This window comes from Pezoporus flaviventris, unplaced genomic scaffold (assembly GCF_033815535.1).
Source record: "Pezoporus flaviventris isolate CSIRO_AGI_PZ_B2104156 unplaced genomic scaffold, CSIRO_AGI_Pfla_v1 ptg000072l, whole genome shotgun sequence".
NCBI classification, from domain to species: Eukaryota; Metazoa; Chordata; class Aves; order Psittaciformes; family Psittacidae; genus Pezoporus; species Pezoporus flaviventris.
In genome coordinates this window covers 5,966,461-5,981,943 of record NW_026892620.1, presented here as the reverse complement: position 1 = coordinate 5,981,943, position 15,483 = coordinate 5,966,461, and the positions used below count along the sequence as shown (strand labels likewise).

The 15,483-nt window shown below is 37.1% G+C and overlaps 1 protein-coding gene across 1 annotated transcript in view; it reads right to left on the bottom strand.

The window, feature by feature from the left end:
• Positions 1-14,354: 14,354 nt before the first annotated feature.
• Positions 14,355-15,483, bottom strand: part of NALF1 (NALCN channel auxiliary factor 1) — a 479,162-nt gene continuing 478,033 nt past the window's right edge. Inside the window, exon 3 of the mRNA XM_061472795.1 lies at positions 14,355-15,115. Within this exon, the coding sequence (XP_061328779.1) occupies positions 14,829-15,115 (287 nt within the window). The 3' untranslated portion in view covers positions 14,355-14,828. The remainder of the gene's footprint in view (positions 15,116-15,483) is intronic.

Sequence of the window (15,483 nt, the reverse complement as noted above, 5' to 3'; positions counted from 1 at the left end):
ATGCTCACAGTATATTTTCAGCCTGCTGTGTCTCCTTCAGAGGAGTTGATGGAGCAGGCTAAATTTATGATTGCCACCTGGTGGCTAGAAAAGAAAACAATTAGGTTTTGGAATCTCCAGGATTATTAAGAAATAGCAGTTCTGAATGTGCTTTAGTAGAAAAAGCATTTCTGGAGATCCAGGTGGCATCCTGTAGAAAAGCCATCTGAAATTATTCAGAGAAATGTATGCAAAATTTTAATTCATTCTTTGCCTTACGTTTCATTTTTTAAATGACTATTTAGACGTTAAAAGAGAAAATGATACATTAAACCCATGAGCTGAGATTTGGTAAATACGTCACTCATGAGGGGCTCTCTGAACTATCTTCCATCAGCATACAAGGACAGATTTTTCTTAACAGTTGGAATTTGTTTGGAATGACACTTATAAACAGTAGCACTGTTTACAAACAGCCAAAACCAACAACAAACCCCCTGCTAAGTTCATTTCCTGCATTTGTTGTTTGTCCTACATTTACAATTAGATTCTAGGAGAATGAGAAAATAGCATGGAAATAACAATCAGAACAGGCAAAGAGCATATGTTCTCAAGATTTAAAATGATGGGTTACAAATCTCCCTTCTGGTTTATGATGAACTTAGTATCATTTAATGTTAAGACTTACTGTAATGAAAAAGTAAAGCAAATTGCATTATGAAGTCACCAGCAAATGCTCGACTATTTCAAATAACAAGCTAATGGTACTTTAAAATTAAATTCATGATTCTAGGATCACTACGGCATTTGAAAATAGAACTAGTTAGAATTTTTTTCTCCCCATGATTAAAAAAAAACACCCCAAAACCCCAAACATTCTTGAATAAAGAAAATTCCTTGATGCAAAGTAAAATTTTGGGATTTGGAAATCTTGTGCCTCATGGTGCATGGAACATTTGACTTTGCCTTCCTCTTTTCTGGACCAGGTGTCCTTAGCAGGCACATCCCTGGAGGATCACCTTTTGGAAAGAGGAGGTAATGAGTCGTGAAGTAAGTGGATGTGATGGATGATGTGAAATGTATTACAGCAAGATGCTAAGGCTTGGAGAAGGAAAAGGATATGAAGCAAACAAATTTATCTGCCCTCTTGACTATGTCATTCTTGTTTCCAGGCTCTCTTTTCCCGTCACCATTAATTTGGAACTGGAAACATGTCACACATGGGGGAGAAAGAACAAGAAAACAGGCAAACAATGCCCTCTAGCCTGAAAGGGAAGGCATTTACCAGAAGAATGCAGATCTCAGCCACAGGAAGAACTTGAACCACCACCACCAGCATGCTGAATACTTTTAAACCACTTTATTGAAAAAAGTGTGAAAGTGTGCAGTAATGCAAGTAGAGCAAGAAGAAAGATGAGAAAGAAAAAGGAATTAACTTTTTCCTCAGTAATATCATAGTGCTTGCTAAATCTACTCTCCCTCATTTCAGTTCAGTCCTTTGTTATTTGGAGGAAAAAAGCAGGGATACCCCCCATAAGCAAAGGAATTACATTTTATATTCTTGCATATATTCTTCCTGCAGTGTTGCATATGGTATACATACCCTGGAGAGAAAATTGTTTTAAGATTTGGAATTATTATGGATATGGAGACTATGGAAGGTTTATATTTCCTCTGACTATCTTAAACAGTTTTCTTAGTATGTTTATATTCAGTGAAGAACTTAATTTTCCCCCGTATTTTATAGAGCCTATTTACCTGACTCAGAGCTCTAGATCTGCTGTAGAGGTGGTAGGAGATGTCAGCTAGGCACTGCAATTTGCATTAAATTCATTTGCTTGTTTAATCCACTATGCTTATAATGGATTTATTCATGCTTTTTATTTAGGGTAGAAATTTATTTATTCAGTTTTAAAATTTGACACTTCAGGGACATCTCTTAAGGAGTGAAATGAGATCTGAATTATAAATGAGACAGAATATCAACACTTAAATGGGAATTTTGATTACCAGAAGATTAGCAAAGAGGAGGTTGTTTAGCTCTAGGTTTTTAATTTGATCGCACACAGTACAGGACCTGGCAGAGAAATTCAGTGTTAAGTTTCTAAATGCTAAGCATTACTAAGAAAGAGAATGTTCAGGCCTATGAAACATTTATTTCATTTCCATCTTTGCTTTAAACAAAATACTGTGTAAGTTCAAATGCAGGATAGATTTGTGTTACTGTTCTGGCTGAAGATGAAGAAACAATTCATAACTGCTTTCCTATGGGTAAATTTTGCACCAAATTCTGCTCTTCTGGAAAATATAGTATCAACATCCATGACACCTCACGCAGCAGTGATAAACAGAAAAAACCCTACCACAAACCCATGAAACTCATGCAATCTGTAAAGCCTCCATCGAACAGCTGTGAAACTTCTTGACTATAGGATTCTTCTGCTCACATTGCCAGCCCCCTAAGTAACCTAAAATTACCTATACACAGGAGCAGAAATTCAAAGTATTACTGATGACAAGAGCCAGATACTGGGATTAGGAGGGCAAAAAGTTTCAGCATGGTTTATTGCAGACAAGTCAGAGTAACTGATACTATTGCGTTCTGTCAAAATTGGTGGGAGTAAGTGTGCAACTGGGTTAGGGATTAGCAGCCACAATGCCTTTTATTTTACATTTCCCTAAAACATGAGATGAATTTTGAGTTTTCTTAAGTCACATGAGGCTAAACTGACAGTGACATGGCTTCAATGTATCATTTAACCCTTGGAGTTTTGATGCAGTTCTTAGAACACATTCTGTTGTTTCGCAAGGCTGATTTTTACAACTCTGTCAAGCCTTGAATTTCTATAATGCAATCACAATCATAAGTGACCTTGAAGAAAACATATAATTACATAATATTTTTATAAAATAGGAATACACTGTGCTCTGCTAAGTAAAGAAGACCTATAAAAGAAGACCTATTTGATTTGAAGTTGACCCTGATTGTTCCCTGTATAACGGTATGTATAATAAAGTTAATATTGACAAGAAAGGTATATTTCTCATATTGGATAATTTGGACCATTCAAAGATAAGTTTATTATGATTCCTTCATACTGACTTCACCCAATTCTTATTAGAGTACTAGAAGAGCTTTTCCAGAGTAGTCTGGAAATGTAATTTTAGTAGCAGCAGAGGATGCCTTTAAAATAGTGAACTAAAAAAAAACCACAATGAAACAAACCAACCCTGAAACAATAAACCCTTCGTAATTGCAAATAATTTTTATAATGACAAAAAAAAAAATAACAACCCCCCCCCCAAAAAAAAAACATAAAAAGCCAAAACCTATATTCTTGAATCAGCCTCTGGTTTGTTTGGGAAATTTTGTCCATCACTGTTAATGTGCCAGACACAGACTTCCACTTGCCTTTTATTGCTATACAATGAAAGACAAATTCTATTACCAGATTTCATACAGGACTGTGTGCCTTTGCCTATGTCTAGTACTCCTCCTGCTGTCTGACAGCATATCCTTGTACTGCATTCAGCTGTACCTCCAGTTTTAGCTGTTTCTGAAATCTGTATGCTGTTCTGAATTTAAGCTTTCTTTTGAATCCCTGATTGGTTTACTGGGAGGGGGAAAGCCTCTACTCAAAAGCCTACAGAGATTCAGAGAAGAGTTCTATCATAGGAGAGAATGTAAGTCATAAAATATTTGCCTTAGGATTTTTTCCTACCCTACCTCCTATATGAGAAATCAGGATACAGATCATACAAAGCCTGTAAAAACAAACATGTTCTATGGATCTTTAATGGCAGGAAGAATTGAGTCTCTTCTTATCAGGACATGAACGGTGGATGTCTCATCATTGGAAGTGTTCAAGGTCATGTTGGACATGACTTTGAGCAATGTGACCTAGTGAGGTCACTTCCAACCCAAACCATTCTATGATTTTATGAAATGCTCAGGGGATATTAAGCAAGAAGCCATAGTTAGGAAGAAGGCATGGAAGAGGACTGGATAAGCTAAGTGAGTAGAAATGATGAACGCATGCTTGAAAAACTCTTTGCATGCTTGGTCGGGTAAATGTATTTACTTTGGAAGAACAGAGTCCATCACTTTCAGTCTATAGTCTAGTATACTCTTGTAAAGCTTTATTGAGAAAAGTGGAGCAGCTCAACCTGAAACTAAAAGACGGAAAATATGTTATAAAGAAAAAAAAAGGGCTCTTGAAATAATGTTACATATAGATCAAAAGCTTGATGAGTTTTACTTTGGTTTACACATACTCCGTTTCCTTCTTCTCATTCCCATGGGAATAACAGCCAGCCAGAGAAAATATTTTGTTCTGTGTTCCAAATGGTTTTCTTAAAATAGGAACCACACTTAACTCTCACTTACTTTATGTCTGGTGATGTTGCACACATAAAGTGAAACCTTGATGTTCTTGTAGTCAGCAAGAATTTGACCATAGGTTTGAAACAAAATTGAAGCCTTCTGTCTCCTCCTTGGAAGCCAGTGGACTAATGACAAACTGGCATTGCTGATCCACTGGGCTTAATCTACTGAATCAGTGAAATTACTCTCATTCACAATGTCTGAACCTATTCATGGCTGAGAAAATCTGGCTTTAGACTACTCTGATATGCAAAAGGAGTTTGTAGTAAATCTGTATGTTGAAATAGAAGTCATGGTGAACTTCATTGACCCGTTGCATGTACCTACCTGTGTGAGCAAGTGGTTGGGTGAAAAAGGCTGGTGGCTGTGAAGGGGTGAGTAGAAATATCAGATAGGTTACAGGACTGTTAGGAAATGGTGAGACTTTTGGCTTATTTCCTCACCATATTTACAGCTCAGATGATTGTTACAAAAGAGTTTTTATTTTCGCCTGACCTTTGCCACAGTACTTTATGCCAGCTTCACTGTATTTTGTCTTATCTGATCAGGATGTTGAGCACTGATTTCCACAGATGTGTTACCATCATATACTGTCAACCAAAATAGTTCTTAAAACATTTGAAATCTGAATTGTAAATGTCTATCTACTTACCTCTTTGAACTGTTGTGTTTTTTTTTTTATCAATCCCCTTTGAGAATAAAATGCTTGCATGACCAAACAGACAAATATCTAATCGCACTTATTAATTCAGATCCTTGTTATAAACTACTGAATATCCCATAGGTAATAAATAAATATGCATTTTTGTACGTTCCACACTATTGAATTTTGATATACACATGATATAAAATTAAATGCTTTTCTTTTGTGGGTATTATTTTTCTTTTCTTCTGATTTTTATTCCCTTCATAAGAAATCTTAGATGAACATCTGTAAAGTGCTGATGCTGTTATATGGTACAGTCTGGAAAATCAGTTGACTATGAGGTAATTACCTTGATCTTTATATTTTTTCAGAAGCATTCTTTTAAATAGGTAGCTGCAGTCTAGGTCAGAACACATTATTTTCTTTTTTGTTATTTATTTTTCTCTTGAGAAAAAAAAAAAGAAAGTTTAAATTTTAAAAGAAATGTTTAATTAAAAAAAAAATATTTGCCCCCCCTCCCCCCCCCCAAGCCTTGGGTTTAATTTCATTCATAAATCCCTAGTACCAAAAAGTCAGACTCACTGTTTGCATCTTTAAATTTATTCTTAGTAGAGCATTATTTTTAGTATTTTTTTCACAATCTTCAACAGTTTCTCCTGTCATTTTGAAAACAAGTTTTTCTGTGAGTCATTGTAATAAATTATTTCATCAAAGTTCTCTGTAAAAAATTAAATATAGTATTAGTTGCTTAGCTAAAGTTGCTATAATAATACAATATTTAATATATTATTACAATTTAAAGTTGTGTTTTTTGTTTGTTTGTTTTTTTGTGTTTTTTTTTTCTGACAGGACCATGTAGCCCTCTTTTCAATGCTAAGAATCATAGGACATTCCATATAGTTAAAAAACACTGATGCCAGTTTAGCCCATTTCAAATAAAATCCAGTCCTTAACTCTGAAGAAAGAAGGAAAAGAAAAAGGAAACAAGATTAAACACAGTTAATTAAATTTGTTTCTAACATAAGCTTTCTGTTCATACAATTTGGAAAAACAGAAGACTAGTATAGTTTTAATTGCAAATCTGTTAACATAAGCATGTAATTTGTAGCTGCATAGTTCAATATGAGTCTCTAAGAGGCCAAAAATCTGGTTTTGAACGAAAGAAAGGAAAACAAACAAAAGAAACCAAGCAGCTTCAGAAGAACTACATAAGTTGTCATTAGGGGTTGATAATAAAACATGCAATTAACAGAATTCTTAACACAATTTTCACTTGTAGGAGTGAAAATTTTGTCAATTGTTTTAAATATTTTTTCTTGTATTTATAATCCTGTGTAATTTTTTGCATATTCAAACCCTGAATGAAACTTGTTAGATTTCAGAAAAACAAAGGACTATCAAATCAAAGCTCAAAGCTTTGGCTCAACATGGCTTTTGCATAGAGCTGCAGCTAATTATTTGACCTACTACTTGGACAAACTTTTGGAACATTTCATTCAGATGTTCACATGCTTATTTATCTTAGCCTTGTGAGTTTATTCATGCTGAAAGGGACCTTGGGCTTTCCAAATCCTTCCTGAACTCAGTGGAAGGACTTGCGCTGCAACTGGCAGGTGTTGATCCATGCCGTTAATCCTAGTACCACCTAAATGAAAAGCATGAGTCCCATTGAATTCAGTGGACCTGTGAACTAGTGATAGGTAGGAAACTGATAGGAGAATATCCCTCTGTGAATGAAAAAATAAATCCTTTTATTTTGTTTCCTTTTCTTTTTCTTTTTTGTTTCCTGCACGTGTAGCAAATATAAAATAGGAGAGCTTTACATCTTATCAAATGCATTTAATTTTTAAGAGGCTTAATAAGGCAAAAATATGTCCTGGGTCAGACTGGTGACTCACTCAGAGAAAGGGAAAGGTGGAAAGGTGGAAATGTGGAAAGGTGGAGGGAAGGAAGGAATGGGAGAAAGAAAAAAAATTTCTCTCTCATTCATGTTTAGTGGTCTTCAAAACCAACAAAAACTAGTGACTATTTTTCCCACTGGTCACAGGTCTGATATCTTCCAACTCAAGTTGCTGCTCTGCTTTCTTTTCAGAGTTTTCCTAGAAAGCTCATTAGTAGCTGATAAATAGTCAAGTACCACTACCACTTAGGAACTTGGTCCTGTAAAGTGCTAGGTGCTCTTCCCCATCAAATACGATAATTAGAACTGAGCTCACTTGGTTGAAATCCTGTATTCCCTGTGCAAATTACAATAAATGCCATCAAAATTAGGTAATGCTACCAAATTATTGACTGCTTAATATGTAATCTGTCAGCATTCCTCAGAGAAGGAAAAGAGCCTCTCTCTCCCACATGTGTGCAGTAACCAGACCTTGCATATTCTTACGAGGCCAATTAATAGTTCATTCATTTGTGTCCACTGGAGCAACACCAGAAAAGAAATAAAGTTACTTCTTCTTTTTCTTTCTCATTCAGTAAAGGGTAGCCTGATGATCAGGGAGAGGACAGATGTGCATTCACAGGAAACCTAGTCACTGCATTCTACCTGGTATGGGATTATCACTTCATCCTCCATCTATATTTCATGAAAAAAAGGTAATGTAGGAGTCTAAAACTAGCAAAAACTCAAAAAATATGAATCCCAGGTGGAGATAGGTGGATTCTATGCTCAGAGAACTATTCTGAGAGGGCAGAGCTAAAGACTGTCCTGTTCAGTGTAGACCACTGGTTTATGCAGCATCTGCCTCATTGCGTTCTCTTTCTTGATCACCAACTGCTATTGTGTATTACACTTCATCCAGCTTAATTGAGAGGTCTATATTTACCATTTATAAGACACATCAGGGTTTGGTGCTGCAATGCTCAGTGCTGTCCTGACTAACGATACAGTAAAACAAATCTTGCAGTGGTGTATGAAGACATTATTTTCCTCTGCTGCCTGCTTTTTTATCCCTCTGACAGATGCTATCTCCCTTCTTTAATCCTCCTACTGCTAGAGACTCGATGGAAAGGTATGTGTGTCTGCTTTATGGATATCCTGGCTGGCAGTATAGTCTTCCCTCAGATGCTGCTTATTTTGCACTGCAGTGGACATCACATCCTCTTTTCTGCTTATCATACTCTGAGACAATACATTCTGGCAATATCATACAGGGGTGTGGATGGAAGGGTAATGTCTGAACTGCTGCAGGGAGAGTTTGACAGCGATTTGCTGTCAAACCTCTCACTCCTTCTGCTGAGATAGTCCTTCATGTACGTGATAAATGAAGATATATACAGCTGGTAAAATCTTCAGCCTTACTTGGAGGGCTGGTTAGAAAGCATTTTAATCCTGCCTTAGTTTGGAGAGTTCAGTGCATCTACTGCATTTAAAACACACTAGTATTTGTTCTGACCTTCGCAGTGGGGCCTGACTGAGACTGAAGGCGTAAGCAGGGCAAGCACAGTCCCCTCTCAAGAGGAAATTGAGTCACTTTGTATATCCAAGAGACAAATGTAGCGTTAGGAGAATGAGAGACTAGAGATTGGACTGAAGTGCTGGAGCTTAGTCTGCACTTTGAACAGAGGCCCTTAGGACCCACGGCTGAGACCTCCTGTACTACTGATGCTGGAACTGCCGGAAGGGGGTCTGTGCTGGGAACTTACTGTGGGAATCAAGGATTTGAATGAAAAAATTCAGAAGGATCATAACTAAGCTTATAGGAGACTGGATGGTGGAATGAATAACCAAATTACTCATTTCTCCCAAATTTGTTAATTTTCATATTACAAAATATATTTCTGGTGCTGAAATTCTACCTGGGAATCCACATTCCATAGTAAGAAATATAAATACAATAATTTTGTCCTATTTATTTTATAGGTGTCATCCTTTGGTGTTTTTACTCTACAGTATGCTGTATTCATAATAACTGTGGACAACATATATATGTGTCACTTTTTTAAAAAAGAACTATTTCTATCTACATCTACTTTTTTTTTCTTTTTTTTTTTTTTTTTTGCATCTCTGATATATTTTGAAGAAGTATAGCTTGTTTCTCAGATGGATTTTGGCCCAGATCTATTTTGTTTTTTGTTTTAGTTTTGCCACTCACAGTAGTTCCCTCTCTCTTATTCTCCCTTCAGGGACAGATCAAGTTTGTTAACATTTAAAAAATGCTGGAAAATACTGGAAAACTTAGAGGTGTTCAGTAAACTGAATTGCTCAGAGTTGTGGCAAAACATGTTGACAAATTAAATCCCTCAACTGAGATGGTATGAGTTTCAGTCCTCTTTGCAACCAAAAATCTAGTTTTAATGAGGACTATACAGTGGGATTGAGTGCGCCCTCAGCAAGTTTGCCGATGACACCAAGCTGTGTGGTTCGGTTGATACGCTGGGGGGAAGGAATGCCATCCAGAGGGACCTTGACACGCTTGTGAGGTGGGCTGATGTCAACGTCATGAGGTTTAACCATGAGAAGTGCAAGGTCCTACACCTGGGTTGGAGCAATCCCAGGCACAGCTACAGGTTGGGCAGAGAAGAGATTCAGAGCAGCCCTGCGGAGAAGGGCTTGGGGGTGTTGGTTGATGAGAAAATGAACATGAGCTGGCTTCAGTGTGCACTTGCAGCCCAGAAAGCCAACCATATCCTGGGCTGCATCAAAAGGAGTGTGACCAGCAGGTCGAAGGAGGTGATCCTGCCCCTCTACTCTGCTCTTGTGAGACCTCACTTGGAGTATTGTGTGCAGTTCTGGTGTCCTCAACATAAAAAGGACATGGAACTGTTGGAACAAGTCCAGAGAAGGGCCACGAGGATGATCAGGGGACTGGAGCACCTCCTGTATGAAGACAGGCTGAGGAAGTTGGGGTTGTTCAGCCTGGAGAAGAGAAGGCTGCGTGGAGAACTCATAGCAGCCTTCCAGTATCTGAAGGGGGACTATAGGGATGCTGGGGAGGGACTCTTCATTAGAGACTGTAGTGACAGGACAAGGGGTAATGGGTTAAAACTTAAACAGGGGAAATTTAGGTTGGATATAAGAAGGAAATTCTTTCCTGTTAGGGTGGTGAGGCACTGGAATGGGTTGCCCGGGGAGGTTGTGAATGCTCCATCCCTGGCAGTGTTCAAGGCCAGGTTGGACGAGGCCTTGGGTGATATGATTTAGCGTAAGGTGTCCCTACCCACGGTAGGGGGGGTGGAACTAGGTGAACTTAAGGTCCTTTCCAACCCTAACTATTCTATGATTCTATGATTCTATGATTCAGAACTGAACATATTATTTTCCCAGGCTTTTCTGAAATAATTTTTTTTTTCCAGCCAGCTGCTGACAGACAGCAGAGCTTCTTTTTACCTCAGAAAGGCTATTGAATCTCATCTCTGCAACGACAAGGTTTCTGTTAATTTGTCCACTGTTTTCTTATCTAAAGTTTGAAACCACTCCTTCCCTGAACTAATATAATGGTAGACAATAACAATAAAACAGAACTGTTCACCGTTAATATGCCATTGCCAGTCTCTTGTTAAGACTCAGTTGGCTAGGGCTGAACCCAGTGATCCTCTGTTGATGCACTCTGCCCATGAGCAATTCCTGAGTAAAGACTATGGGACAACAAACTGATACCTATGTGCTACAGTGAATTTGTTGTGGGTGCATGCCTGTACCTGTATCAAGGCCCACTGAAGTCAGCATGCACCTGAGCCCAGCTCGAAGCCTGCCTGCGCAGGGCTCATCACAGGGTGATGGCACCAACAATACAGTGAAAGCTGAAATAAGGAAAAATCCTGAAATTTCCTAAGACAAATTTGTTTCCTTCCTTAAAGCTACCTCTATCCCGCAGGTGAGTTTTGCTTGTGCTTTGGATAGTCACTTGACAGGTTTCACTGTGTCAATTTGTGTGCATATACATAAGCTGTCTTCAGCTCTCACCATAAGCAGGTATCTTCTGTGCAGAGAGGCAACGTTTACAAAAAGGATATCCATTATCATGGCAAATACAGAGAGAGCAGAAGACAATGTCCTCGTCCCTCACTTTTTAACAGAAGAGTGTAACTATATAAGCAGAGTGCCACATCGTGTACCTAATGAAACCTGACATCTCTGCTTTTGAAATACAGCTCTTATTCTTTCCTCTCTAATCACTTAGAATAACATTATTTTTAAACCTTGAGAAAGAATTTCTTGACAGTCTATGTTTGGTTTGTATCTATCATTCCACAGATTCTTTGGCAGCTGATGGCTTGGTTTCACCATTTATAGAACTAAAACTTCATTCTAAAGTTTTGTTGGGTTTTGTCTTTAAATTATGACATGCAGAAGGACAGCCTTCACCTGCTATATTTTCAAAAAAAAAGATACTGTCTCTTTAATGAAAGAAAAGCATCAATATAATGTATTACCGAATGCAAACGCAATAAGGTATAACATATAGCTCTGGTTATGTTATATGACATTTGGCTTAGCAGTATTAACATATTGCACAAAATCTGGATTTTCCCTATTGCAGAAAATAAGACATGAAAGACATGGGAAATTTCTCTCTTCCATATGATCATAAAATAAATATTCTATTTTTCCTTTTTCTTCTCATCAGTCATTGGCAGAAATATTTTAGTATTACTCCTTTGTTAAGCCAGTTCTTTATCATGTATGTATTAGGCATACAGTACAAGGAGAAATGGAACAAGATGGAAGTTGAAAGTGGCAAGATGCAAATTTATTCTGGAAAAAAAGTAATATGTGCACAATATCAAGCATGCTTAGGTTTATGCCAGGAAAACTATTACGAATGAGGAATGGATGGAATGGAATTTTGCATCATACATGATTACATGTTGCTTAACTTCACAGAATAGTCCTCTTCTACTCCTGATGTCCCAGTTGCCACCAAGAGCAACTGCATACCACACTGCTGGAGTGAAAATGGCAACAGACTCCCCAGCAGTAGTCACCTCTGCAACATGAGTCTCTGCTTCAAAAAATTAAAGAGATAGACCTCAAAAAGATAACAGAGAAAATTCACAGACCGTTGAACTGCAGGCACTAACTCCAGGTGGGGAGAGGGAGAGGAGTTTATTACATCTTGTGTAATAATTAAAAGTCTGTAATTGTTTTCTGCTTCATTTTGCCTCAGTTTAATTGGCTACTTTTGCATGTGATGATGTTGTCACTGTTTTTCCTTATGTCTCTCGTATGACACGCGACTGAATGTAGCCTAGCAGTGGAGGAGTCATATTTTTCACTGACACGACTCGAAAACATTTTACTAGAAAAATAAGGGATGAAGGCTGAAAAAGAGCAGGAGAGAAGAAAGAAAATGTCTTAAGTGTAACTCTCTATAATTCACCATGAGGCAAAACAGAAATAATAACTCTTCTTCCTGTGCCATTTCAATCGGGATGAACCAGACTTGCTACTCTATTGGTACAGTGTAAAAATAGATGACAGTGAGTAACGGTGTGAACAAAAAGATGAGAAACATCACAAAAATGGATGTCGGATGGCCTTTGCACAGCAGAGGTAGATAAAAGTTATAACAAACTGTTTACTGACCATGTACACTTACTAGAATTAAGAGGTCAGTTGAACAAGAGCTCACCTAGTTAAGAGCTTTCCCAGTAGTGTGACTCATCAGCTGTTGTACAGTACCAGAGCACTGCCCAGTTATTGCTCCATCACTTTTTAATAACATCTCTGTCCTCTCAAAAGTCTACATTCTACCATTAGTTAAGGCTTTTTCATTTGCATTTCTACATTTTCCCCAATTCTGCATCAATTTAATATAATTAATACATGTGCCTCTAACAGAAAATAAAATAAAAAGCACCATGTTTTAGTGAACAAAATGTAGCATGTGTAAGGAAGGGAAGGGAGGAATTATAGAAACAAACCAGTGCTGAAGAATTTTGCATTAGCTGGTGCTTTTTGTTGCCATGTTTGCACAGGTCATTTTAGGCTCCTCAGTCCAGGCTGTAGTAAAACACTATCAAAACAAATACTTTTGCAAAATATTTGAGCTTTTGCAGCTTAACATGTGCATCTTGAACCGCTTAAGCAGCATGGTCATCTTTTTTTTTTTCTCCAGAATTTAACAGACCATAAAGTGTATACAAAAAAGCATTATGCACCAGTGATTAATTGTTCTTACAACATTAGTATTTATCAAGGGGTATTTCATATCTAGAAAGTAGGTAACTATATTTTATTTCCTAAGAGAACATTTTCTATAGTTTTCCTTCGTCTCCCAGCTACACAGCGAACATCTCTAAAGTGCACTTCCCAAGTGTAGTTAGAGAATAGGAAGGAATGTAAAGTTTTTAAAAACAGCCCTTATTAACTTTTCCTTCCATTGATTCTACTGTAAACTCTAAAAAGCCTTTTTAAAAAGCAAATTCTCATACACTCAGCAGGTGAAATGTTCCCACAAAAGTAAAAAAAATTAAAAATCACCCCAAACAATGAAAAATCAGCAATCATATTACAATCTTTTGTCTTGACTACTCATATCCTGGAATATTCTTACTAGTTTTATTGCACATTTATGAAAATGGTTGTCAATATATTAAAAAAAAAAAGTTTCTTTATCTGTGCTAACACATTCTTGTGCACCCTTAATAGCTAGATTAACTTTCCACAACACGTAGATACTAGAAAAACAATGAACTCAAAACCGAAAAGATTCTTTGTATTGTAGATGCTCAAAGGCTTCTAGTGTAATTTTTTGAGAAAAAAAGACTTGGATTTTGGAAGCTTTTTACTCCCATTCTTCATGAAAGCTGCTGGTTATATGACAGCAGGAGAACTCAAAACGTAATTCACAATGAATGCCAATCCTTCACCTCCAATATGAAGGCTTCCCAACTACTCAACTTGCTGAGCATAACTGGTTTTACATAGCATATCTAAAAAAGGCTGCTCCTGTTCAACTGACCAGTGAGAAAGGACTGGACTTCTTCAAAACGGGTATTGGAGCAACAGTTTGTTATATATTTCTTTACATTTTTTAACTGTCCAATCTCACCTTGTAAGGAGAGCACTTGTTTGTTCAGCTAAAAGGAACCTCCTTCATGCTCGTTTTGGGTTTGCTCAGTCAACTGGTTTGTGCAAGTGGCAGAGGCACACTGGAATTGTGTACCCATTCATTGTGATTACACAGACAGAAGCAAATGTATGTTGTCTGTGACGGGAGAAGGGAAGGGGAAAGGAGATGAATGGCTCCCATGGGTAAGAGGACAGTTAGGTTGTTTTGGTTTTTTTTGTGGTTGGTTTTTTTTTTCGTTTTTTTTCTTCTTTTTTATTTTTTGTTAAATTTTGTTGTTCTTTTTGTGTTTTTTTTTTCTTGTTTGTAGGTTTTTTTGGGTTTTTTTGGTTTTTTGTTTTTTTTTTTGTTTGGGTTTTTTTTGTTTTTTTGCTATGTCATGGAATCATAGCAGTCATTCCTCTAATAGAAACTGACAGGACATAAAAGACAGAACTATCAGATGAACAGACACAATGACTAGAAATATATTGACAGAGAAAAGACTTAATTTAGCTTTGAGAAACTGTCCCAAAAAATAAAATCCTGTATTAACAAGTGCAAAAAACAAACAAAAAAAGAAACTCCAAACATTAAAACACAGTGTATAAAATGGTGTGAGAAATTTAAGTCACAAAACAGCCTTTTAGTCAATAAAAAGCTGTGTTCATGTGTCCTTGTTATTTGGGTAGTGGCCCATTCTTTTCATTTTACCCAAAAGGTCAATCAAGAAGAGATCTGAGGGTAAAGTACTCAGTCCTTGCTATTTTTGACTGAAGCCATTTGGGCCTGTTGTGTTTCTATCATATAAGATGAATCCTTTCTTTTATTCTTCATTGGTTGAATTATCTTCTAAAGTTGTTATGCCCAGTCCTGTTGAGTTCTGTGCTGCTGAGACTGTAAGTACTGTATGTAAGAGCATTAATACAAGAACACACAGTTTAAGTCTGCTGTTACACAGTCTCGATGCTGATGAAACTGTGAGTGATGTCCTGTGACAAATTGTTGAGCCACTTGTTTTTATAGTCCCTTTGGATTGATGATCTGATAATAGTCCCCATCTGACATCACAGCATTCTGGTTCTGCATTGGTTGGATAGTTTTCATAGAGCCCTGCAGGGTAAATACAAGAAAAAACAACCATCAGGCATCAAAAGACGGGCAGAAGCTGGTAGCACAAAGGAACAGTCAATAGGTTAGTCTAAGCTAAGAAATCCACATCTTTGAGAGAGCCTGAGGCCCTCAGAACACTGGCCATTTTGTATAATTAAAGTTGTTGAAGGGATATGCATTATCTAACAGGAAGCAGCATCATAAAATCATTTAACAGAAGTATGACATTGAGCATGGTTGTGTAAAGAAATGGCATTAAAAAGTAATTACTGATGTTTGAATTATAAAGATATTTGAATTCTTCCTTTTTGGGAAGTAACAACTAATCAAACCAGACATTTCCATAAAACTTGAAAGGACCTTGAAAT